The 24,906-nt window shown below is 47.8% G+C and overlaps 1 protein-coding gene across 1 annotated transcript in view; it reads left to right on the top strand.

The window, feature by feature from the left end:
• Positions 1–24,906, top strand: part of lmln (leishmanolysin-like (metallopeptidase M8 family)) — a 36,131-nt gene that overhangs the window by 8,174 nt on the left and 3,051 nt on the right. The window contains exons 7-14 of the mRNA XM_028590307.1: positions 1,643–1,748; positions 4,452–4,546; positions 8,241–8,358; positions 9,454–9,561; positions 11,053–11,240; positions 13,217–13,349; positions 18,135–18,294; positions 18,585–18,715. Of these exons, the coding sequence (XP_028446108.1) occupies positions 1,643–1,748; positions 4,452–4,546; positions 8,241–8,358; positions 9,454–9,561; positions 11,053–11,240; positions 13,217–13,349; positions 18,135–18,294; positions 18,585–18,715 (1,039 nt within the window). The remainder of the gene's footprint in view (positions 1–1,642; positions 1,749–4,451; positions 4,547–8,240; positions 8,359–9,453; positions 9,562–11,052; positions 11,241–13,216; positions 13,350–18,134; positions 18,295–18,584; positions 18,716–24,906) is intronic.

Genomic DNA, 24,906 nt, shown 5'->3' with positions numbered 1-24,906 from the left:
GTGGACACAGTGTTACTCTGGTTTGGTTCAGGGTGGGCACAGTGTTACTCTGGTTTGGTTCATGGTGGGCACAGTGTTACTCTGGTTTGGTTCAGGGTGGGCACAGTGTTACTCTGGTTTGGTTCAGGGTGGGCACAGTGTTACTCTGGTTTGGTTCATGGTGGGCACAGTGTTACTCTGGTTTGGTTCATGGTGGGCACAGTGTTACGCTGGTTTGGTTCAGGGTGGGCACAGTGTTACTCTGGTTTGGTTCAGGGTGGGCACAGTGTTACTCTGGTTTGGTTCAGGGTGGGCACAGTGTTACTCTGGTTTGGTTCAGGGTGGGCACAGTGTTACTCTGGTTTGGTTCAGGGTGGGCACAGTGTTACTCTGGTTTGGTTCAGGGTGGGCACAGTGTTACTCTGGTTTGGTTCATGGTGGGCACAGTGTTACTGTGGTTTGGTTCATGGTGGGCACAGTGTTACTGTGGTTTGGTTCATGGTGGGCACAGTGTTACTCTGGTTTGGTTCAGGGTGGGCACAGTGTTACTCTGGTTTGGTTCAGGGTGGGCACAGTGTTACTGTGGTTTGGTTCATGGTGTCACACATACAGTATATATTGTAGAAAATGAAGTTGCATATTCAGGGTTCATACATTTGGAAAAACCTGGAAAAGTTATGGAATTTGAAAAATGCAAATTCCAGGCCTGGAAAGGTTTTGGAAACATAAAAAGACCCAAAAAGTTTTAGAAAAGTCATGGAATTTTTTTTAACACAGCATAATAATTTGTGATTAATAAATGTATTTTCACGTCGTCTTAACCTCAGCGTTGTATTCGGGAAGAGATATTATGAATCCCACTATGAACCACATACATTATCATTCATGTTATGGTTAAACCTCCTGAGGGTAAACTTTAACAAAGATTTGTATTCTTATTGTATAATGTCGACTGACATTTTCAGGAACACATAGTCATGGAAATTTGCCAAGAAGTAATGAAAAAGTATTGGTTAAAATGCATATGAACCCTGCATATTAAACTGGGCCTACAATAACATGTTAAAGCCTTTACACAGATCTTTTTTTGCATAGAATACAAAGCTCATATTATGCTTTTTGGCATTTTCCCTTTCCTTTATTGTGTTATATATCTTTTTGAGTTATGTTATAGTATGGCAAGTCCCTTTTGAAGTGAAAAAGCCCAAAGTCCGTACCATTTCCAACAGAAACACTGTTCACAAACTGCTCCAAACAGCTCTATTGTAGTCCAGCCTTTACTTCAGAGACGAACATGGTCACTTTGTAACACGTGTTATAATGCTCGCCTAGCTGCTAGCATGGCACGCCCTCATACTCTGCTTCTGACTGGCTAGTAGTCCTTACCTAGGTACTGTCAGGGCACGTCCTCATACTCTGCTTCTGACTGGCTAGTAGTCCTTACCTAGGTACTGCCACAAAAAAGTCAGAATTAGCAACAAAAATGTATATATACATGGCAACCAAACTACAAGAATCAGCAGGAAGATATAACTGTTAATCATCTGCATCAACAGGACTGTGAGACTTGTCATGATACCCTCTAACTTTACCCCCGTGTGTGTGTGTGTGTGTGTGTGTGTGTGTGTGTGTGTGTGTGTGTGTGTGTGTGTGTGTCCTCCAGACCGATAGCCGGCTACGCCAACCTGTGTCCGGCTATGATCTCCTCTCAGCCTCAGGAGTTTGAAGGGATGCTCTCCACCGTCAAACATGAGATCATCCACGCTCTGGTCCGTACAACTTCTTTCTTTTAATCTTCCTTTTTTAGGTTTGTGTGTCTGTATTTGTGTCTGTGTCTCTTTGTGTCTATGTGTGTGTGTGTGTGTGTGTGTCTCTGTCTGTGTGTGTATGTATGTCTCTGTATGTCTCTGTGTGTGTGTGTGTGTGTGTGTGTGTGTGTGTGTGTGTTGTGATTTAGGTCTTACATTTTATTCATAAAGGTCTTAAAAATGTGACTTGTTGAAAGCTGTAGAAATCCTTAGGTTATAAAATAGGAGAGTCTAACTCACTGTCCAAGGATCCAACCAATCACCATCCGGGGAACTGAGGTGGAGTTGTTGGAGGCCAACCACAGGTATCTTGGGGTGCAGCTTGACCACAAGCTGGACTGGAAGAGCCATATGAAGGCGATGTACCATAAGCGGCAAATCCGACTCTATTTTTTTTAAGGAGGCTGAGGTCATTTAATATCTGCCGAGCCTTGCTATGCGGGGTCTATCACACAGTAGTGGCCAGTGGTCTGTTGGGGAGATGGTGTCCACACAGCAGACACTAACAAAGTGAACAAGCTCCTCAAGAAGGCCGGCTCGGTGGTCAGGGCTGAACTAGAGACAGCCCAGCAGGTGGCAGGGGCCAGAACATTTAAGGTCCCATGGCATGAAAATGTCACTTTATGATGTTTTTTTAACATTAATATGAGTTCCTCCAGCCTGCCTATGGTCCCCCAGTGGCTAAAAATGTTGATAGGTGTAAACCGAGCCCTGGGTATCCTGCTCTGCCTTTGAAAAAATGAAAGCTCAGATGGGCCGATCGGGAATCTTCTCCTTATGAGGTCATAAGGGGAAAGGTTACCTCCCCTTTCTCTGCTTTGCCCACCCATGAGAGAGAGCGAGACATCATGGCTCTCAAACGAGCAAAGTGGCAGTTGGTCAAGACCCCCCCCCTCTCTCCTCCTCAATATCTACAGACACAGAAATGATACATCCTAAAGAAAGCTCATTGTGGGACTGGCTCTAGTGGCTGTAATTCTGCACCAAGGCTGAATTTAGGGAAAGAGACTTCAGATACAGTATTAGGGGACCACTAAGGCCTATATAAAAGAGACTTCAGATACAGTATTAGGAGACCACTAAGGCCTATATAAAAGAGACTTCAGATACAGTATTAGGGGACCACTAAGGCCTATATAAAAGAGACTTCAGATATAGTATTAGGGGACCACTAAGGTCTATATAAAAGAGACTTCAGATACAGTATTAGGGGACCACTAAGGTCTATATAAAAGAGACTTCAGATACAGTATTAGGGGACCACTAAGGCCTATATAAAAGAGACTTCAGATATAGTATTAGGGGACCACTAAGGCCTATATAAAAGAGACTTCAGATACAGTATTAGGGGACTACTAAGGCCTATATAAAAGAGACTTCAGATACAGTATTAGGGGACTACTAAGGTCTATATAAAAGAGACTTCCGATACAGTATTAGGGGACCACTAAGGTCTATATAAAAGAGACTTCAGATACAGTATTAGGGGACCACTAAGGTCTATATAAAAGACACTTCAGATACAGTATTAGGGGACCACTAAGGCCTATATAAAAGAGACTTCAGATACAGTATTAGGGGACCACTAAGGCCTATATAAAAGCATCTGAAGAGCACCATTTCATGGGACCTTTTAAATAAACTAGGATCCATGCTGACCCTGTCAACAGCAGCTCCTTCAGTCAAACACTGATGGCACCAATGTGCCAGTCGGAGAGGTATAGGAAGTCCTTCATACCATATACGACTCCATAATGCACAAAAATCATTTTCCTTCATTCATATACAGTATATGTATATATATATATGTATATGTATATATATATATATATATATATATATATATATATATATAAGTTTTAGTTTGTTTTAAGTTATTGGTATGGATATATTTATATATATTTGAGTAAAAGTGTTATGTCTGTCTTGGAGCTGCTGTGACACTGTAATTTCCTGCAAAGGATTAATAAAAGTATCTGTCTACTGTCACTACGTGTTACATCCTTCGTGTGTCGGTCTGTCTGTCTGTCTGTCTGTCTGTCTCTCTTTGATCAGTCGACTAGTGTTAGTGGACTAAGGCCTAGTCCACACGGACACGGGTATTTTTATAACCAGAGTTTTTTCTCGTCCGTTTAAAAAAAAAAAAAAAAAAAAAAAAAAAACCCGTCCACACATGCTCGGTTTAAAATAAATCTCCGTCCACATGAAAACGCAAAAACACGCTGTCAAGCCATTGCAAAGAATCGTCAACAAACATCAACAAAGCAGTTAGCGGCGCACAATATGACGTCAAACACAGCGGATAACGGCGCACACTCTGATGTCGCAAGGCAAAAAACCCGGTTATACCGTCCACACGTCAACACTGTAACCGGCGTTTCTGAAAATGCTCACCCTGGCCGGAGTTTTCAAAAATGTTCGGTTACAGTGCCCTGAAACTGCGTTTTCGTGTGGACGGAAGGCCGAATCGCGTAAAAAAAGTCACGGTTATAAAAATACCCGTGTCCGTGTGGACTAGGCTTAAGAATAGTTAGTCAAGAACATCCCTATCCTCGTGACCTCCTGCTATTTTGCTCTCATCTCATTCACTAATCTGTTATTTAAAGGGACGGTGCGTATATTTATTATGTAAACGTATTCTCTCTCTGTCTCTTCATCCTCCAGGGGTTCTCAGCAGGTCTGTTTGCCTTCTACCACGATGATGATGGTAACCCTCTGACTCCTCGGTTCGCCAGCGGCCTGCCAGCCTTCAACGAGACGTGAGTCCAGCTTAGCAGGGAGTAGGGTTGGGTACCGAAACTATGTGCCAATAGGGCACCGGTTCCCGACGTAAACGGTAGTAACGCGACCGAATAAGAACGAAAATTTCGGTGCCTTATTTCCGTGCCTGACTTTACACTACACTCTACAGCAGGTAACGTTAGCCTAGCTTTAGCTAGCAGCTGGATTAAACACGGTTAAAATGCTGACAGCTAACATTAAACAGTGTAAAGTGTGACTGGATTTCATAACGTTAAATAGTGTAAAGTGTGACTGGATTTCATAACGTTAAACAGTGTAAAGTGTGACTGGATTTCATAACGTTAAACAGTGTAAAGTGTGACTGGATTTCATAACGTTAAACAGTGTAAAGTGTGACTGGATTCCATCCATCCATCTTCGTCCACTTATCCGGTGTCGGGTCGCGGGGGGAGCAGCTCCAGCAGGGGACCCCAAACCTTTCCCGAGCAACATTAACCAGCTCCGACTGGGGGATCCCGAGGCGTTCCCAGGCCAGGTTGGAGATATAATCCCTCCACCTAGTCCTGGGTCTTCCCCGAGGCCTCCTCCCAGCTGGACGTGCCTGGAACACCTCCCTAGGGAGGCGCCCAGGGGGCATCCTTACCAGATGCCCGAACCACCTCAACTGGCTCCTTTCGACGCAAAGGAGCAGCGGCTCTACTCCGAGCTCCTCACGGATGACTGAGCTTCTCACCCTATCTCTAAGGGAGACGCCAGCCACCCTCCTGGGGAAACCCATTTCGGCCGCTTGTACCCTGGATCTCGTTCTTTCGGTCATGACCTAGCCTTCATGACCATAGGTGAGGGTAGGAACAAAAATTGACCGGTAGATCGAGAGCTTTGCCTTCTGGCTCAGCTCTCTTTTCGTCACAACGGTGCGATAGATTGAATGCAATACCGCACCCGCTGCGCCGATTCTCCGACCAATCTCCCGCTCCATTGTCCCCTCACTCGCGAACAAAACCCCAAGGTACTTGAACTCCTTCACTTGGGGTAAGGACTCATTCCCTACCTGGAGAAGGCATTCCATCGGTTTCCTGCTGAGAACCATGGCCTCAGATTTAGAGGTGCTGATCCTCATCCCAGCCGCTTCACACTCGGTTGCGAACCGACCTAGTGAGTGCTGAAGGTCACAGGCCGATGATGCCATCAGGACCACATCATCTGCAAAGAGCAGCGATGAGATCCCCAGCCCACCGAACTGCAACCCCTCCCCACCCCGACTACGCCTCGATATCCTGTCCATAAATATTACAAACAGGATTGGTGACAAAGCGCAGCCCTGGCGGAGGCCAACCCTCACCTGAAACGAGTCCGACTTACTGCCGAGAACCCGGACACAGCTTCCGCTTTGGTCGTACAGAGATTGGATGGCCCTGAGTAGAGACCCCCTCACCCCATACTCCCGCAGCACCTCCCACAGTATCTCCCGGGGGACCCGGTCATACGCCTTCTCCAAATCCACAAAACGCATGTAGACCGGTTGGGCATACTCCCAGGCTCCCTCCAGGATCCTTGCGAGAGTAAAGATGTGGTCCGTTGTTCCACGACCAGGACGGAATCCGCATTGCTCCTCCTCAACCCGAGGTTCGACTATCGGCCGAACCCTCCTTTCCAGCACCTTGGAGTAGACTTTACCAGGGAGGCTGAGAAGTGTGATACCCCTATAATTGGCACACACCCTCTGGTCCCCCTTTTTGAAAAGGGGAACCACCACCCCAGTCTGCCACTCCTTTGGCACCGTCCCAGACTTCCACGCAATGTTGAAGAGGCGTGTCAACCAGGACAGCCCCTCCACACCCAGAGCCTTGAGCATTTCTGGACGGATCTCATCAATCCCCGGGGCTTTGCCACTGTGGAGTTGTTTGACTACATCAGTGACTTCCGCCTGGGAAATCAACGACAATCCCCCGTTATCCTCCAGCTCTGCCTCTAACATAGAGGGCGTATTAGTCGGATTCAGGAGTTCCTCAAAGTGCTCCTTCCACCGCCCTATTACCTCCTCAGTTGAGGTCAACAGTGTTCCATCCTTACTGTACACGGCTTGGATGGTTCCCCGCTTCCCCCTCCTGAGGTGGCGAACAGTTTTCCAGAAGCACTTTGGTGCCGACCGAAAGTCCTTCTCCATGTCTTCTCCAAACTTCTCCCACACCCGCTGCTTTGCCTCTTTCACGGCAGAGGCTGCAGCCCTTCCGGCCCCGCCCGGTACCCCTGCAACTGCCTCCGGGAGTCCTCCGGGATAACATATCCCGGAAAGACTCCTTCTTCAGTCGGACGGCTTTCCTGACCACCGGTGTCCACCACGGTGTTCGTGGGTTACCGCCCCTTGAGGCACCTAAGACCCTAAGACCACAGCTCCTCGCTGCAGCTTCAGCAATGGAAACTTTGAACATTGTCCACTCGGGTTCAATGCCAGCCTCCACAGGGAAGCACGAAAAGCTCCGCCGGAGGTGTGAGTTGAAAGTCTGTCAGACAGGGGCCTCCTCCAGACGTTCCCAATTTACCCGCACTACCCGTTTGGGCTTACCAGGTCTGTCCAGAGTCTTCCCCCACACCCTGACCCAACTCACCACCAGATGGTGATCGGTTGACAGCTCTGCCCCTCTCTTCACCCGAGTGTCCAAAACATACGGCCTCAGATCAGATGAAACGATTATGAAATCAATCATTGACCTTCGGCCTAGGGTGCTCTGGTACCAGGTACACTTATGAGCATCCCTATGTTCGAACATGGTGTTCGTTATAGACAATCCATGACTAGCACAGAAGTCCACCAACAAACAACCACTCTGGTTTAGATCAGGGAGGCCGTTCCTCCCAATCACGCCTCCAGGTGTCTCCATCATTGCCCACGTGTGCGTTGAAGTCCCCCAGCAGAACAATGGAGTCCCCCACTGGAGCCCCATGCAGGACTCCAGTCAAGGTCTCCAAGAAGGCCGAATACTCCGAACTCCTGTTTGGTGCATATGCACAAACAACAGTCAGAGTTTTCCCCCCCACAACCCGCAGGCGTAGGGAGGCGACCGTCTCGTCCACCGGGGTAAACTCCAACGTAGCGGCGCTCAGCCGGGGGCTTGTTAGTATCCCCACACCGGCCCGGTGACTGGATTTCATAACGTTAAACAGTGTAAAGTGTGTCCCGGTTGTCAGCAGCTGCCGACGTTGGAAAAACACAGACGGTGCGTTCACTGAAACTGGTAACCTACAGCTTCGCGGTGCATTCAATGTTGTTGTAAAATACACTTTTCCCAAGTGGTGGTTGTTTTTGTCGTTCTACAGCAATTTACTGGTGAAATAAGTTATTGTTTATTTTAAGTTATAGTTATTACATTACTATTAAATCCTTTAATTTTGGCCATGTGGCCTTAGTAATAAACAAGTTGTTCTTAAATGTCGCCGACTGTTGTTTAGTACCGTTCTTTTTTTCTTTTCTTTTTTTTCTTCGGTTCAGGCACCGTTTAGGCACCAGCACCGTTTTAAAAGTACCGATTTAGCACCGGTATCGGAAAAAACCCAAACAATACCCAACCCTAGCAGGGAGCTCCCACATGTTTAGCGTTTTTCACAGTTGTGTGTGTGTGTGTGTGTGTGTGTGTGTGTGTGTGTGTGTGTGTGTGTGTGTGTGTGTGTGTGTGTGTGTGTGTCTGTGTGTGTGTGTGTGTGTGTGTGTAGCCTGGGTCTGTACCAGTGGAGCGAGGCTGTGATCCGGCCAGTCGTCCGGCTGTGGGACATCAGGGGAGGACTGATGGTGCGACACCAGGTGCACGTCCTGGTCACCCCCCGAGTCGTGGTGAGAACCAATCACTGAGCAGAACGCCTCGCAGCCAAACTTTTTGGCCCCTAACCTTGAATTTTGGCACCTAGGTTATGTCGCTTCTCCTTTTATTCTTTTCAGTGTTTTTTTCCGACATTTCTGTAGCTGTTTTGACTTTTTTTTATTTTGCCTACATGTGCGCCAAACCATAAATACCAGAAATTCAAACTGTAATTGTGCGACACTCAAAGCAGAACGTGGCAGATTTGCCGAACTCGAGACTCAGAAATTCCCCCAGAAACAGAGTTTAAAATGCACCAAAAGTCGGAAAAAAGCTGAAAAGAATTCTTAAAAAGCAATACAAATGTAGAAAAAAGCGACAAAAATCACAGAGACACACACACACGGACAGAGACACAGACACACACACAGAGACACAAACAGACACACACACACCGAGACACACGGACAGAGACACACACACACACACACACACACACACAGATACACACACACACACACACACACAAAGAAGCCACAGACACACACACCGAGACACACATACACGGACTGAGACACACACACACACACACACACACACACACAAAGAAGCCACAGACACACACACCGAGACACACATACACGGACTGAGACACACACACACAGACACACACACACACACACAGAGACACACACACAGCCACAAACAGACACACACACACAGTCACACACACACAGATACACACACACACACACACACACACACACACAAAGAAGCCACAGACACACACACCGAGACACACATACACAGACTGAGACACACACACACACAGACACACACACACACACACACAGAGACACACACACAGCCACAAACAGACACACACACACATTCACACACACAGCCACAAACACACACATACACACACACACAGAGACACAGACACACACACCCACACAGCCACAAACACAGCCACAAACACAGACACCCACACCGAGACACACACACACACACACACACACACAGATACACACACACACACACACACACACACACACACAGATACACACACACACAGATACACACACATGCACGGTGTATTTCCGTCCTGACCCTGTTTTGGTTTCCAGGACGAGGCCCGGAGACATTTTAACTGTCCCATCCTGGAGGGGATGGAGCTGGAGAACCAGGGCGGGACGGGGACCGAGCTCAACCACTGGGAGAAGAGACTGCTGGAGGTAATCACACCTAGCCTGGTCCTATCAGACTCTGGTACACTAGCCTGGTCCTATCAGACTCTGGTCCACTAGCCTGGTCCTACCAGACTCTGGTCCACTAGCCTGGTCCTACCAGACTCTGGTACACTAGCCTGGTCCTACCAGACTCTGGTCCACTAGCCTGGTCCTACCAGACTCTGGTCCACTAGCCTGGTCCTATCAGACTCTGGTCCATTAGCCTGGTCCTACCAGACTCTGGAGGTCCACTAGCCTGGTCCTACCAGACTCTGGTCCACTAGCCTGGTCCTACCAGGTAATCGCACCTCCCCACAATATATTGTGTGTGTGTGTGGTGCCCGGGTTCGAGTCCGACCTGAGGCCCTTTTCTGCCGTGTCATCCCCCGTTTCTCTCCCACCTTTCCTGTCTATCCACTATCATTGTCAAATAAAGGGAAAAGCCCCCAAAAAATAGTCTTTTCAAATGGGTCTGAATAACCCTGTAATGCACATGTGTCAAACTCAAGGCCCACATATCCATTTAGGTTCACAATATATTTCACAAAAACATGGGAAACTGTTTCTCAACTTGCAATTACGCCACACTCAAAGCAGAATTTGGCTATTTTGGTGACTTTGAGACTCAGAAGTTCCCCCAGAAGAAGCAGAACCAGAGTTTAATATTCAGGCTGTGAAAGAGCTTGTTGTGGGTCAGCTGGGTGGTAGCCTGCTTAGAAAATGTAATCAGTGTTTTGCTCGATTTGCTAAATTCTAGGATGGCTTTGGAACTTTTTTGCTCACTTTTTCAGGGCTTTATGTGGACCAAACTGTAAGAGAGAAGACTATATGAGACACGCAATAATTGAGTCAAAGATATTGGACTTTTTCGATGAAATTAAAGCAATAAACTCCACATGTCTGGTAACCTGACAAGCCAGAGCCACATCCAGATGTTGGGTCTGGGAACTCCCCGTTGGCTGGGCTCAATCCGAGGGGCGGGATGAACGATTGTCTTTCAAATTCCCTCTGCATGTAATAGGATAGCGCTACAACCAATCAGAGCAACGAAGAAGGAAGCAAAGCTAGTTGATAGGTTAAACTCTTCCCTTTTTTAAGAACGACTTTGGTGCCGTTCTTTGTTCTTTTCTCAAAGAAAAGCTGAACTCTGAGTCTTCCAGAGACTCTGTTCACCAGCTGGCCCACCCACTCTATACACGATGTGATTGGCCTGACTAGAGTTTGGTTTTTCCAGCTCGCAAAGCCAACGGAGAGTTGCTAGACTGACCCTGGCTGCAAATTACATTTGCTGCCACCAGGGGGCGACTAGATTTCTAGGCTACATGTCCGGCCCTTGGTGTGATTCTGTTTTTCCAGTGTGGCCCCTAGCGATATTGAGTTTGACCCCCCCTGCTGTAATGGATGGGCCAGTGTAAGCAGCCAGACATGGAAATAAACCATTCATTCATTCATTCGTCTTTCTTTTTCTTCTCCTTTTTCTCCACGTGTCTCTCTCAGAACGAGGCGATGACGGGCTCCCACACCCAGAACCGGGTGTTCTCGCGGCTGACGCTGGCCATCATGGAGGACAGCGGCTGGTACCGGGCCAACTACAGCCTGGCTCAGCGGCTGGACTGGGGCCGCGGCCTCGGCTGCGACTTCGTCATGAAGAGCTGCAAGTTCTGGATGGACCGGCAGAGGCAGAGGTCCGCTGACGTTAACCCCTAAACACTCACGATAACTCCCATCACCTCAGAGAATAGTCACTTCAGTAGGGCTGCTCCCTCTTAGTCGATTAGTCGACTGATCGGCCGTTTTAGGGTTACTGTAACGCTCATCAGTTCAATTTTCTAAGCACAAACGGACATTTGGAAAAACAGAAAAATGGGTTCAAATATCCATTTCTTTTATTTTTTTCCGCCTTGATAAATAAAATAATTGGATCTTTTTACTAGGGCTGCCACCTCTTAGTCGATTAGTCGACTAATCTGTCGTTTTGGTCTTAGTCGACTAAGATTTCTTTAGTCCATTAGTCATTTTTTTATGCTTATTCATGCTTAATTACTCATTTCCAAGAAACTTCTGAGCACATTTATGGTGAACACAAGATTTAAAGTGGTGCTTTTGCAGGATTAATTGTGGAGAAACTCAGTTTTACAGATGGTTAATTAACTACATTTATATTGTGCTTTTCTAGTCTTAACCACCTCTCAAAGAGCACAGCTCTGTCAATTAAATCAACTAATCGATCAGTCGACAAAATCCTATAAGTGTTAGTCGACTAACAACTTCTTTAGTCGAGGACAGCCCTTATTTTTACATTACATTACATGACATGTCATTTAGCTTTAGACGCTTTTATCCAAAGCGACTTACAATTGCTACATATTTTGTAAAACCTCTTTGGCCCAAAAGGTTTTTTTCTGTGAAAGGATCCAAACTGTGGAACTGGCTTCCTACAAATATAAAGACTCTAACTAAATTGTCCACCTTTTAAAAAAATAAATAAATAAAAAAAATAGCAAAAGCATGGTTAATACAGCAGCAGCAGTGTGATCATGCCATATGAAATGTATAGCTGTGTGAGTCCGAGTTAATGTGTTTATTTACTATACTTATTTTTATTGCTCTTAACTGTTTTTTTTGGACATTTTATTGTATTAACTGTAAATATTTGACTCCTTCTATTATTTGAACTGTTAAAAGCCCTCCTAGCATACAGTTATTTATGTAATTATGTTTATTGTATCTGTCCCTATTTAAATAAAATAGTCTGGGCTCCAATTATTCACAATACTGCCATTTGAAACCATCAGTTGCACCTCTGACCCCAAAGTCTATCAGTGTTTGGTGTTTTTTGGTCCATATGCAGTTAATGACCTTAGAAGTTAGAGGAAGAGAATACCATTACAGTATTGAATAATTGGAGCTCAGACGCAATTTTGTAATTTTCTAAAATTTCTGAAACACTGAATAAAAAACAGGAAATTGGAAAAACAGTTTAAAGATCAAAGTTTTTAATTTGTCAAGGTGGAAAGAAATTAAAAAATTTGATATTTTGACCCATTTTTCTTAGAAAATTGAACTGACAAGCGTTAAATGGACCATTTTGGTCTTAGTCAACTTAGATCTCTTTACTCCATTAGTCATGTCTGATGCTGTTTTCATGCTGAATGACTTATTTCCAAGAAACGTACGAGCACATCTCTGGTAAACACCAGAATTAAGGGTTGACATTTTACCTAACAGATATCGCCGTGAAACCTACTTTGATTACTTTCATTAAAGCGTAACTCTCGCCAAAATGCATCCTAGGGTATTTTTGTGAATGTACGTGACTCAAACTTTAGTTTAAAAGCATATTTAGGACCGAAGCGCCACTTTTAAGATTTACCGTATTCTCGTTTTTTGGTCAAATGTCCTTTTGAATGGGAGTGATAGGGGCACTTTTATGCTAGCCTCAAAATAGCTATTTTTAAAACACTAAGAAGGCTCGACAAAACATGAAACTATGCTCCAAGTATCACCAGGGGCTCTACACCTTAACCAAAGCATTGACAACATTGTGTGTGTACCCAGAGTTTACTAAAAAAGGTTTTGAGCAACTCACCGTAGCTGTCGTTGTTTCGTGTGTGTGTGTGTGTGTGTGTGTGTGTGTGTGTGTGTGTGTGTGTGTGTGTAGGCGCCACTCCGTGACTCCGTACTGCGACACAGTGCGAGCGTCTCCGCTGCAGCTGACCTGCAGACAGGACCAGCTGGCTGTGGCCGTCTGCAACCTGCAGAAATACCCACAGGAGCTGCCACTCCAGTACCAGGTACACACACACATAAATGATTGTTTTACTATCTTTGTGGAGACCAGTCATTGACATAATGCATTCCCTAGCCCCTTACCCTAACCCTAACCATCACAACTAAATGCCTAACCTTAACCCTTACCCTAACCTTAACCATCACCACTAAATGCCTAACCTTAACCCTTACCCTAACCTTAACCATCACAACTAAATGCCTAACCTTAACCCTTACCCTAACCTTAACCATCACCACTAAATGCCTAACCTTAACCCTTACCCTAACCTTAACCATCACAAATAAATGCCTAACCTTAACCCTTACCCTAACCTTAACCATCACAACTAAATGCCTAACCTTAACCCTTACCCTCACCTTAACCATCACCACTAAATGCCTAACCTTAACCCTTACCCTAACCTTAACCATCACAACTAAATGCCTAACCTAACCCCTTAACCTTAACCATCACCACTAAATGCCTAACCTTAACCCTTACCCTAACCTTAACCATCACAACTAAATGCCTAACCTTAACCCTTACCCTAACCTTAACCATCACAACTAAATGCCTAACCTTAACCCTTAACCTTAACCATCACCACTAAATGCCTAACCTAACCCTTTACCCTAACCTTAACCATCACAAATAAATGCCTAACCTTAACCCTTACCCTAACCTTAACCATCACAACTAAATGCCTAACCTTAACCCTTACCCTAACCTTAACCATCACAACTAAATGCCTAACCTTAACCCTTACCCTAACCTTAACCATCACAACTAAATGCCTAACCTTAACCCTTACCCTAACCTTAACCTTAACCATGCCTAACCTTAACCCTAAATAACCTTAACCATCACAACTAAATGCTTAACCCCTTACCCTAACCTTAACCATCACAACTAAATGCCTAACCTTAACCCTTACCCCCTTAACCATAACCATCACTAACCTAAATACCCTAACCTTAACCCACAACTAAATGCCTAACCTTAACCATCCCTAACCTTAACCATCACACCTAAATACCTAATCTTAACCCTTACCCTAACCTTAACCATCACAACTAAATGCCTAACCTTAACCCTTACCCTAACCTTAACCATCACAACTAAAAATACCCTAATCTTAACCATCCCTAAATACCCTAACCCTTAACCTTAACCATCACAACTAAATACCTAATCTTAACCCTTACCCTAACCTTAACCATCACAACTAAATGCCTAACCTTAACCCTTACCCTAACCTTAACCATCACAACTAAATGCCTAACCTTAACCCTTACCCTCACCCTAACCATAACCTAATTCTAACCCTAATCCTAAAACCAAGTCTTAACCCTCAAACAGCCCTTTAAACTCGTGGGGTCCAGCATTTTGGTCCCCACGAGGCTGTGCAGACCCCACAAGTATACTGTAGTCCTTGGTTTTTGGACCCCACGAATATAGTAAAACAGGTACACACACACACACACACACACACACACACACACACACACACACACACACACACACACACATAAGGCAGCATGGTGGCTCAGTGGTTAGGACTTCTGCCTCACAGCAAGAAGGTTCTGGGTTCGAGTCCCGGTCGTTCCGGGCCTTTCTGTGTGGAGTTTGCATGTTCTCCCCGTGTTTGCGTGGCTTTCCTCCGGGTGCTCCGGTTTCTTCCCACCATAAAGACATGCATGCAACTAGGACTACAGTTAGAAATTAGCCGACTGGCTAACACTAGCTATGTTTCCATCGACCCGTTTTTATCCGAATTAAGTAATTTTATGGTTGCAACCCGCAATAAAACGAAGAAGAAGAAGTTTCAGTTCATTTCCGCCCAGTATTTCCGCTCTGTTTGCACACATGACAGGTGTCAACAAAAGTGGACCAACGAGGAGACAAGATACTTTTTTAATTTAATTTACCAGAAAAATATAACTGCTATTTTAAATAGCAAAAATCTAAGAAACGCCATCATTTATCAGGAGCTCGCGAAGGAAATGACCAACAAAGGTTACGACGGGGACATTCTAAAACGCTTAACGTGAAAAAGCTTAACGTGGTTTAATGTACCTAAACAATGATCAATGATTACCAAATTTCTCTCTCATATTACCCATCATAACCACGGAAAACTGTCAAATAATCCAACCCAAAGTCCAATTATTATGGACCTTATCTGACACATTAACGTGAGATAACTTCTATAATCGTTGGATTTCGATTTAGTTTTTTTGACAGGCTTAAGTGTTCATGACAAGATATGACCATGATACATCTGGTGATGATTGATCGTTGTTTAGATACATTAAACCACGTTGAGCTTTTTCACGTTAAAGTGCCCATATTATGAAAAAAATCCCTTTTTTCTGGTGATTTGGGGTGTTCTTTTGTGTCTCTGGTGCTTCCACACACATACAAACTTTTTAAATAAATCCATCCATGGTGTTTTGAGTGAGATACGGTTTCTGAATGTGTCCTGCCTTCAGTCTCCCAGTGAGCTGTTCAAATTCGTCTGAGCTGGCTAACCACAACAGTTAGCTCGTAGCGTTAGCGTTAGCATGCTAACGCTAGCGTTAGCATGCTAGACGCTAGCATACTACGTCGTTCTCACACACTAGTTCACCATAATCTCCAAAAGAACTACTTCCATGTGCTCCCTGGTTTAGAAGAAGTCTCCCAGCTGATCCTGCCTTGGAACTGACTGAAGTTGGAGAAACAGACTTTCTTTTACTGTCTATGGAAACAGCTGACATGAGCTACGATCTGAGCTACTGAGCATGTGCGAGTTCAATCAAAGATAGTACACAAGAAGAAAAGAGGTCTCACTCTGTAGCTAAAACAGAGACCAGGTGAAAAGAGGATCTGCAGCAGTGGGAGAGAGCTGTGCAGTACAACAAAAATATGGTGTTTTTTTGATAATTAAACCATGTAAACCTATTCTGGTACAACCTTAAAATACAGTTATGAGCCCTGAAAATGAGCAGAATATAAGAGCCGTGGGACGTCCCGCGGAGTCAATGGAAGGAGCTCTAACAGCGATACACGTCTCAAAGAAAGAGAGTTGTCTCTCAGCGGTGCCGGAGGGAAAATAAAAGGAGAGTTCCTCCTTTTTCACGAGCTGGATCAGATCCTCGGCCAAAGGCCCATCGCGGCTTATAGCTCGGCTTCTAATATTAACAACAACTAGGCTACTACTTCTGTCTCGCAAAACTTTGTTCGCAAAAGTTCGCTTGAATCTTGTGCGATTCAGTGCAACAAATGAACGGAAACACCTTTTAAAATGTCTCAAATCAATTTTGATATACCAATTTAATCGCAAAACAGCGATGTGTGACGTCATCACGCAACAGGTTTTTATTCGCTTTAAAGCCGTCGGATGGAAACACACTTTCACACTCGGCTTTATTCACAGGAGTTATTTTACCGAACTTCAGATAATTTGATTGACACGTGTATGGAAACTTAGCTACTGGCGCGTTTACAGAGATGTTGGTTAATGGGCATTGTTCTAATCCGATAAACTTACACACACACACACACACACACACACACATTTGTTTTATAATTTAGGTACACAACCTAACAACATTATATATGTGTGTGTCTGTGTGTGTGTGTGTGTGTGTGTGTGTGTGTGTGTCTGACTCTGCGTGTGTCTTTCTCTCTGTGTGTGTGTGACACTGTGTGTGTGTGTCTGTGACTGTGACTGTGTGTGTGTGTCTGTGTGTATGTGTGTGTGTCTGACTCTGTGTGTCTTTCTCTGTGTGTGTGTCTGTGTGTATGTGGGTGTGTCTGACTCTGTGTGTCTTTCTCTGTGTGTGTGTCTCTGTGTATGTGGGTGTGTCTGACTCTGTGTGTCTTTCTCTGTGTGTGTGTCTCTGTGTATGTGGGTGTGTCTGACTCTGTGTGTCTTTCTCTGTGTGTGTGTCTCTGTGTATGTGGGTGTGTCTGACTCTGTGTGTCTTTCTCTCTGTGTGTCTGTGACTGTGTGTGTGTGTGTGTGTGTGTGTGTGTGTGTGTGTGTGTCTGACTCTGTGCGTGTGTGTGTCTCTGTGTCTGTGACTGTGTGTGTGTGTGTGGGTGTGTCTCTGTGTGTCTGTGACTGTGTGTGTGTGTGTGTGTGTGTGTGTCTCTGTGTGTCTGTGACTGTGTGTGTGTGTGTGTGTCTCTGTGTGTATGTGACTGTGTGTATGTGTGTGTGTCTTTCTCTGTGTGTGTGTTTGTGTGTCTGTGACTGTGTGTATGTGTGTGTGTGTGTGTGTGTGTCTGACTCTGTGTGTCTTTCTCTGTCTGTGTGTCTGTGACTGTGTGTGTGTGTGTGTGTGTCTCTGTGTGACTGTGTGTGTGTGTGTGTGTGTGTGTGTGACTGTGTGTCTGTGACTGTGTGTGTGTGTGTGTGTGTGTGTCTGTGACTGTGTGTGTGTGTCTCTGTGTCTGTGACTGTGTGTGTGTTTGTGACTGTGTGTGTGTGTGTGTCTGTGTGTGTGTGTCTCTGTGACTGTGTGTGTGTGTGTGTGTGTGTGTGTGTCTCTGTGACACTGTGTGTGTGTGTGTGTGTGTGTGTGTGTGTCTCGGTGTGTGTTTGTGACTGTGTGTGTCTGTGTCTCTGTGTGTGTGTGTGTGTGTGTGTGTCTGTATGTGTGTGTGTGTGTGTGTGTGTCTCTGTGACTGTGTGTGTGTATCTGTGTGTGTGTGTGTCTCTGTGTGTGTGTGTGTGTGTGTGTGTGTGTGTCTCTGTATGTGTGTGTGTGTGTGTCTCTGTGACTGTGTGTGTGTGTGTGTGTGTGTGTGTGTGTCTCAGTACTTTGACAGTGTCCCTGGCGTCTCCTCCGATCAGCTGGCGATGTTCGGCGGCGCCGTGGAGATCGCCGACTTCTGTCCGTTCAGTCAGGAGTTCAGCTGGCACCTGAGTGGAGAATACCAGAGGAACTCGTACTGCCGCGAGGCCCACAACCAGCCAGGTGTGTGTGTCTCTGTGTCTGTGTGTGTGTGTGTGTGTGTGTGTGTGTGTGTGTGTGTGTCTCTGACTCTGTGTGTGTGTGTGTGTGTGTGTGTGTGTGTGTGTGTGTGTGTGTGTGTGTGTGTGTGTGTGTGTGTGTGTGTGTGTGTCTCTGACTCTGTGTGTGTTGATGTTCCAGACTGGTGGAGGAACTACGGAGCGGAGCAGTATGGACCAGACTGTGTGTGTGTGTGTGTGTGTGTGTGTGTGTGTGTGTCTCTGTCTCTTACTCTGTTTGTGTTGATGTTCCAGACTGGTGGAGGAACTACGGAGCGGAGCAGTATGGACCAGACTCTGTGTGTCTGCACCAGAAGTCGGCCTTCGTCATGGAGCAGTGCACCAGGAAGATGACCTACCCCGACTGGGGCTCCGGCTGCTACAAGGTCCGTGTGTCAATAAAGTTTTATTCCATCCGCCCCGCCCGCCACAGGCCACGCCTAACACTGCTTTTTTGTATTGCTTCCCGATACCGATTCCGATACCTCAACTTGCGTATCGGCCGATACCGAGTACCGATCCGATAGCAGTGTGTCATATATTTTATTATGTATTAACAGCTGTATGCTACTATCTCTGTATGGAGACCAGCTGAGGTGGATCTGAGGGACCTTGAGGGTTGGTAGGGGGGAGAGGAGACCAGCTGAGGTGGATCTGAGGGACCTTGAGGGTTGGTAGGGGGAGAGGGACCAGCTGAGGAGGGACCAGCTGAGGTGGATCTGAGGGACCTTGAGGGTTGGGGGGGGAGAGGAGACCAGCTGAGGTGGATCTGAGGGACCTTGAGGGTTGGTAGGGGGAGAGGAGACCAGCTGAGGTGGATCTGAGGGACCTTGAGGGTTGGTAGGGGGGAGAGGAGACCAGCTGAGGTGGATCTGAGGGACCTTGAGGGTTGGTAGGGGGGAGAGGAGACCAGCTGAGGTGGATCTGAGGGACCTTGAGGGTTGGTAGGGGAGAGGAGACCAGCTGAGGTGGATCTGAGGGACCTTGAGGGTTGGGGGGGGAGAGGAGACCAGCTGAGGTGGATCTGAGGGACCTTGAGGGTTGGTAGGGGGGGGAGAGGAGACCAGCTGAGGTGGATCTGAGGGACCTTGAGGGTTGGTAGGGGGGAGAGGAGACCAGCTGAGGTGGATCTGAGGGACCTTGAGGGGGTTGGGGGGGGAGAGGAGACCAGCTGAGGTGGATCTGAGGGACCTTGAGGGTTGGTGGGGGGGAGAGGAGACCAGCTGAGGTGGATCTGAGGGACCTTGAGGGTTGGTGTGGGGGGAGAGGAGACCAGCTGAGGTGGATCTGAGGGACCTTGAGGGTTGGTAGGGGGAGAGGAGACCAGCTGAGGTGGATCTGAGGGACCTTGAGGGTTGGTAGGGGGGGAGAGGAGACCAGCTGAGGTGGATCTGAGGGACCTTGAGGGTTGGTAGGGGGGGAGAGGAGACCAGCTGAGGTGGATCTGAGGGACCTTGAGGGTTGGTGGGGGGAGAGGAGACCAGCTGAGGTGGATCTGAGGGATGAGGGTTGGTAGGGGGAGAGGAGACCAGCTGAGGGGATCTGAGGGACCTTGAGGGTTGGGGGGGGAGAGGAGACCAGCTGAGGTGGATCTGAGGGACCTTGAGGGTTGGTAGGGGGGAGAGGAGACCAGCTGAGGTGGATCTGAGGGACCTTGAGGGTTGGTAGGGGAGAGGAGACCAGCTGAGGTGGATCTGAGGGACCTTGAGGGTTGGTAGGGGAGAGGAGACCAGCTGAGGTGGATCTGAGGGACCTTGAGGGTTGGTAGGGGGGGAGAGGAGACCAGCTGAGGTGGATCTGAGGGACCTTGAGGGTTGGTAGGGGGGGAGGAGACCAGCTGAGGTGGATCTGAGGGACCTTGAGGGTTGGTAGGGGGAGAGGAGACCAGCTGAGGTGGATCTGAGGGACCTTGAGGGTTGGTAGGGGGGAGAGGAGACCAGCTGAGGTGGATCTGAGGGACCTTGAGGGTTGGTAGGGGGGAGAGGAGACCAGCTGAGGTGGATCTGAGGGACCTTGAGGGTTGGTAGGGGGGGAGAGGAGACCAGCTGAGGTGGATCTGAGGGACCTTGAGGGTTGGGGGGGAGAGGAGACCAGCTGAGGTGGATCTGAGGGGATGGTAGGGGGGGAGAGGGACCAGCTGAGGGGATCTGGTGAGGGGGTGGGGGGGGAGAGGAGACCAGCTGAGGTGGATCTGAGGGACCTTGAGGGTTGGTAGGGGGGGAGAGGAGACCAGCTGAGGTGGATCTGAGGGACCTTGAGGGTTGGTAGGGGGAGAGGAGACCAGCTGAGGTGGATCTGAGGGACCTTGAGGGTTGGTAGGGGGGAGAGGAGACCAGCTGAGGTGGATCTGAGGGACCTTGAGGGTTGGTAGGGGGAGAGGAGACCAGCTGAGGGGTAGGGGATCTGAGGGACCTTGAGGGGGTTGGTGGGGAGAGGAGACCAGCTGAGGGGATCTGAGGGACCTTGAGGGTTGGGGGGGAGAGGAGACCAGCTGAGGTGGATCTGAGGGACCTTGAGGGTTGGTAGGGGGAGAGGAGACCAGCTGAGGTGGATCTGAGGGACCTTGAGGGTTGGTAGGGGGGAGAGGAGACCAGCTGAGGTGGATCTGAGGGACCTTGAGGGTTGGTAGGGGGGAGAGGAGACCAGCTGAGGTGGATCTGAGGGACCTTGAGGGTTGGTAGGGGGGAGAGGAGACCAGCTGAGGTGGATCTGAGGGACCTTGAGGGTTGGTAGGGGGGAGAGGAGACCAGCTGAGGTGGATCTGAGGGACCTTGAGGGTTGGTCTGAGGGACCCTTGAGGGTTGGAGGGGGAGGGGAGACCAGCTGAGGTGGATCTGAGGGACCTTGAGGGTTGGTAGGGGGGAGAGGAGACCAGCTGAGGTGGATCTGAGGGACCTTGAGGGTTGGTAGGGGGAGAGGAGACCAGCTGAGGTGGATCTGAGGGACCTTGAGGGTTGGTAGGGGAGAGGAGACCAGCTGAGGTGGATCTGAGGGACCTTGAGGGTTGGTAGGGGGAGAGGAGACCAGCTGAGGTGGATCTGAGGGACCTTGAGGGTTGGTAGGGGGAGAGGAGACCAGCTGAGGTGGATCTGAGGGACCTTGAGGGTTGGTAGGGGGAGAGGAGACCAGCTGAGGTGGATCTGAGGGACCTTGAGGGGGTTGGAGGGGGAGAGGGACCAGCTGAGGGTGGATCTGAGGGACCTTGAGGGGTCTGAGGGTGAGGGTTGGTAGGGGGAGAGGAGACCAGCTGAGGTGGATCTGAGGGACCTTGAGGGTTGGTAGGGGAGAGGAGACCAGCTGAGGTGGATCTGAGGGACCTTGAGGGTTGGTAGGGGGAGAGGAGGCTGAGGTGGATCTGAGGGACCTTGAGGGGTTGGGGGGAGAGGAGACCAGCTGAGGTGGATCTGAGGGACCTTGAGGGTTGGTAGGGGGGAGAGGAGACCAGCTGAGGTGGATCTGAGGGACCTTGAGGGTTGGTAGGGGGAGAGGAGACCAGCTGAGGTGGATCTGAGGGACCTTGAGGGTTGGTAGGGGAGAGGAGACCAGCTGAGGTGGATCTGAGGGACCTTGAGGGTTGGTGGGGGGAGAGGAGACCAGCTGAGGTGGATCTGAGGGACCTTGAGGGTTGGTAGGGGGGGAGAGGAGACCAGCTGAGGTGGATCTGAGGGACCTTGAGGGTTGGTAGGGGGGAGAGGAGACCAGCTGAGGTGGATCTGAGGGACCGTGAGGGTTGGTAGGGGAGAGGAGACCAGCTGAGGTGGATCTGAGGGACCTTGAGGGGTTGGTAGGGGAGAGGAGACCAGCTGAGGTGGATCTGAGGGACCTTGAGGGTTGGTAGTGTGTGTGTGTGTGTGTGGGGGGGGAGGAGAGGAGACCAGCTGAGGTGGATCTGAGGGACCTTGAGGGGTTGGTGAGGGTTTGTGGGGGGAGAGGAGACCAGCTGAGGTGGATCTGAGGGACCTTGAGGGGTTGGTGGGGGAGAGGAGACCAGCTGAGGTGGATCTGAGGGGTTGGAGGGGGTTGGTAGGGGGAGAGGTAAGGTATGAGGGGGCCAGATGGTGGAGGGCTTTGTAGGTGAGGACCAGGATTTTGTCGGTGATCCGGTGGGAGATAGGAAGCCAGTGGAGTTGTTTTAGGACTGGAGTGATGTGGTGCCAGGATCTGGAGCGGGTGATGAGTCAGGCGGCTGAGTTCTGGACCAGTTGGAGTCGGTTGATGTTGATGTTGATGTTGATGTCGGTTGATGTTGATGTTGATGTCGGTTGATGTTGATGTTGATGTCGGTTGATGTTGATGTTGATGTCTCTGGTCTCTAACGATAGTTCATATCTCGCCTAACTCTACTTTATTCATTCATGTTCTTCTCTTCCACCACTCACACCTCTCACCTTTTATTTCCCTACTTTATTTGTCCTCCATATATTCTCTTTTGTGCGATCGACAACTGACTCTGTACTACATTTAAAAATTAGTTATTAAACCCTAAATATGTTGTGTGTGTGTGTGTGTGTGTGTGTGTGTGTGTGTTGGGGTGGTGTGTGTGTGTGTGTGTGTGTGTGTGTGTGTGTGTGTGTGTGTGATGATGATCTGCTCTGTGTGTGACAATGATGTTCTGCTCAGTGTGTGTGTGTGTGTGTGTGTGTGTGTGTGTGTGTGTGTGTGTGTGTGTGTGTGTGTGTGTGTGTGTGATGATGATGTTCTGCTCTGTGTGTGTGTGTGTGTGTGTGTGTGTGTGATGATGATCTGTGTGTGTGTGTGTGTGTGTGTGTGTGTGATGATGTTCTGTTCTCTGTGTGTGTGTGTGTGTGTGTGTGTGTGATGATGATGTTCTGCTCAGAGTGAGTGAGTGTGTGTGTGTGTGTTATGATGTTCTCAGTGTGTGTGTGTGTGTGTGTGTGTGTGTGTGTGTGTGTGTGTGTGTGTGATGATGTTGTTCTCAGAGTGTGTGTGTGTGTGTGTTATGATGTTGTTCTCAGAGTGTGTGTGTGTGTGTGTGTGTGTTATGATGTTCTCAGTGTGTGTGTGTGTGTGTGTGTGTGATGATGATGTTCTGCTCTCTGTGTGTGTGTGTGTGTGTGTGTGTGTATGTTATGATGTTCTCAGTGTGTGTGTGTGTGTGTTATGATGTTGTTCTCAGAGTGTGTGTGTGTGTGTGATGATGTTGTTCTCAGAGTGTGTGTGTGTGTGTGATGATGTTCTGCTGTGTGTGTGTGTGTGTGTGTGTGTGTGTGTGTGTGTGTGTGTGTGTGTGTGTGTGTGTGATGATGATGTGCTCTGTGTGTGTGTGTGTGTGTGTGTGTGTGTGTGTGTGTGTGTGTGTGTGTGTGCGTGAGATGTTCTGCTCAGAGTGAGTGTGTGTGTGTGTGTGTGTGTGTGTTATGATGTTCTCAGAGTGTGTGTGTGTGTGTTATGATGTTCTCAGAGTGTGTGTGTGTGTTATGATGTTGTTCTCAGAGTGTGTGTGTGTGTGATGATGATGTTCTGCTCTGTGTGTGTGTGTGTGTGTGTTATGATGTTCTCATGATGTGTGTGTGTGTGTGTGTGTTATGATGTTGTTCTCAGAGTGTGTGTGTGTGATGATGCTGTGTGTGTGTGTGTGTGTGTGTGTGTGTGTTATGATGTTGTTCTCAGAGTGTGTGTGTGTGTTATGATGATGTTCTCAGAGTGTGTGTGTGTGTTATGATGTTGTTCTCAGTGTGTGTGTGTGTGTGTGTGTGTGTGTTATGATGATGTTTGTTGTGTGTGTGTGTGTGTGTGTGTTATGATGTTGTTCTATGATGTTGTTCTCAGAGTGTGTGTGTGTGTGTGTGTGTGTGTGTGTGTGTTATGATGTTGTTCTCAGAGTGTGTGTGTGTGTGTATGTGTGTGTTATGATGTTGTTCTCAGAGAGTGTGTGTGTGTGTGTGTGTGTGTGTGTGTGTGTGTGTGTGTGTGTGTGTGTGTGTGTGTGTGTTATGATGTTGTTCTCAGAGAGTGAGTGTGTGTGTGTGTGTGTGTGTGTGTGTGTGTTATGATGTTGTTCTCAGTGTGTGTGTGTGTGTGTGTGTGTGTTATGATGTTGTTCTCAGAGTGTGTGTGTGTGTGTTATGATGTTGTTCTCAGTGTGTGTGTGTGTGTGTGTTATGATGATGTTGTTCTGTGTGTGTGTGTGTGTGTGTGTGTGTCATGATGTTGTTCTCACAGTGTGTGTGTGTGTGTGTGTGTGTGTGTGTGTGTGTTATGATGTTGTTCTCAGTGTGTGTGTGTGTGTGTGTGTTATGATGTTTCTCAGAGTGTGTGTGTGTGTGTGTGTGTGTGTGTGTGTGTGTGTGTGTGTGTTATGATGTTGTTCTCAGAGTGTGTGTGTGTGTGTTATGATGTTGTTCTCAGAGTGTGTGTGTGTGTGTGTGATGATGATGTTCTGCTCTGTGTGTGTGTGTGTGTGTGTGTGTGTGTGTGTTATGATGTTCTCAGTGTGTGTGTGTGTGTGTTATGATGTTGTTCTCATGTGTGTGTGTGTGTGTGATGATGTTCTGCTCTGTGTGTGTGTGTGTGTGTGTGTGTGTGTGTGTGTGTGTGTGATGATGATGTTCTGCTC

The sequence above is a fragment of the Perca flavescens genome, chromosome 11 (assembly GCF_004354835.1).
Source record: "Perca flavescens isolate YP-PL-M2 chromosome 11, PFLA_1.0, whole genome shotgun sequence".
In the NCBI taxonomy this organism is placed as follows: domain Eukaryota; kingdom Metazoa; phylum Chordata; class Actinopteri; order Perciformes; family Percidae; genus Perca; species Perca flavescens.
The sequence above is the reverse complement of the archived record's forward strand: the minus strand, read 5'-3'. Positions and strand labels throughout refer to the sequence as shown.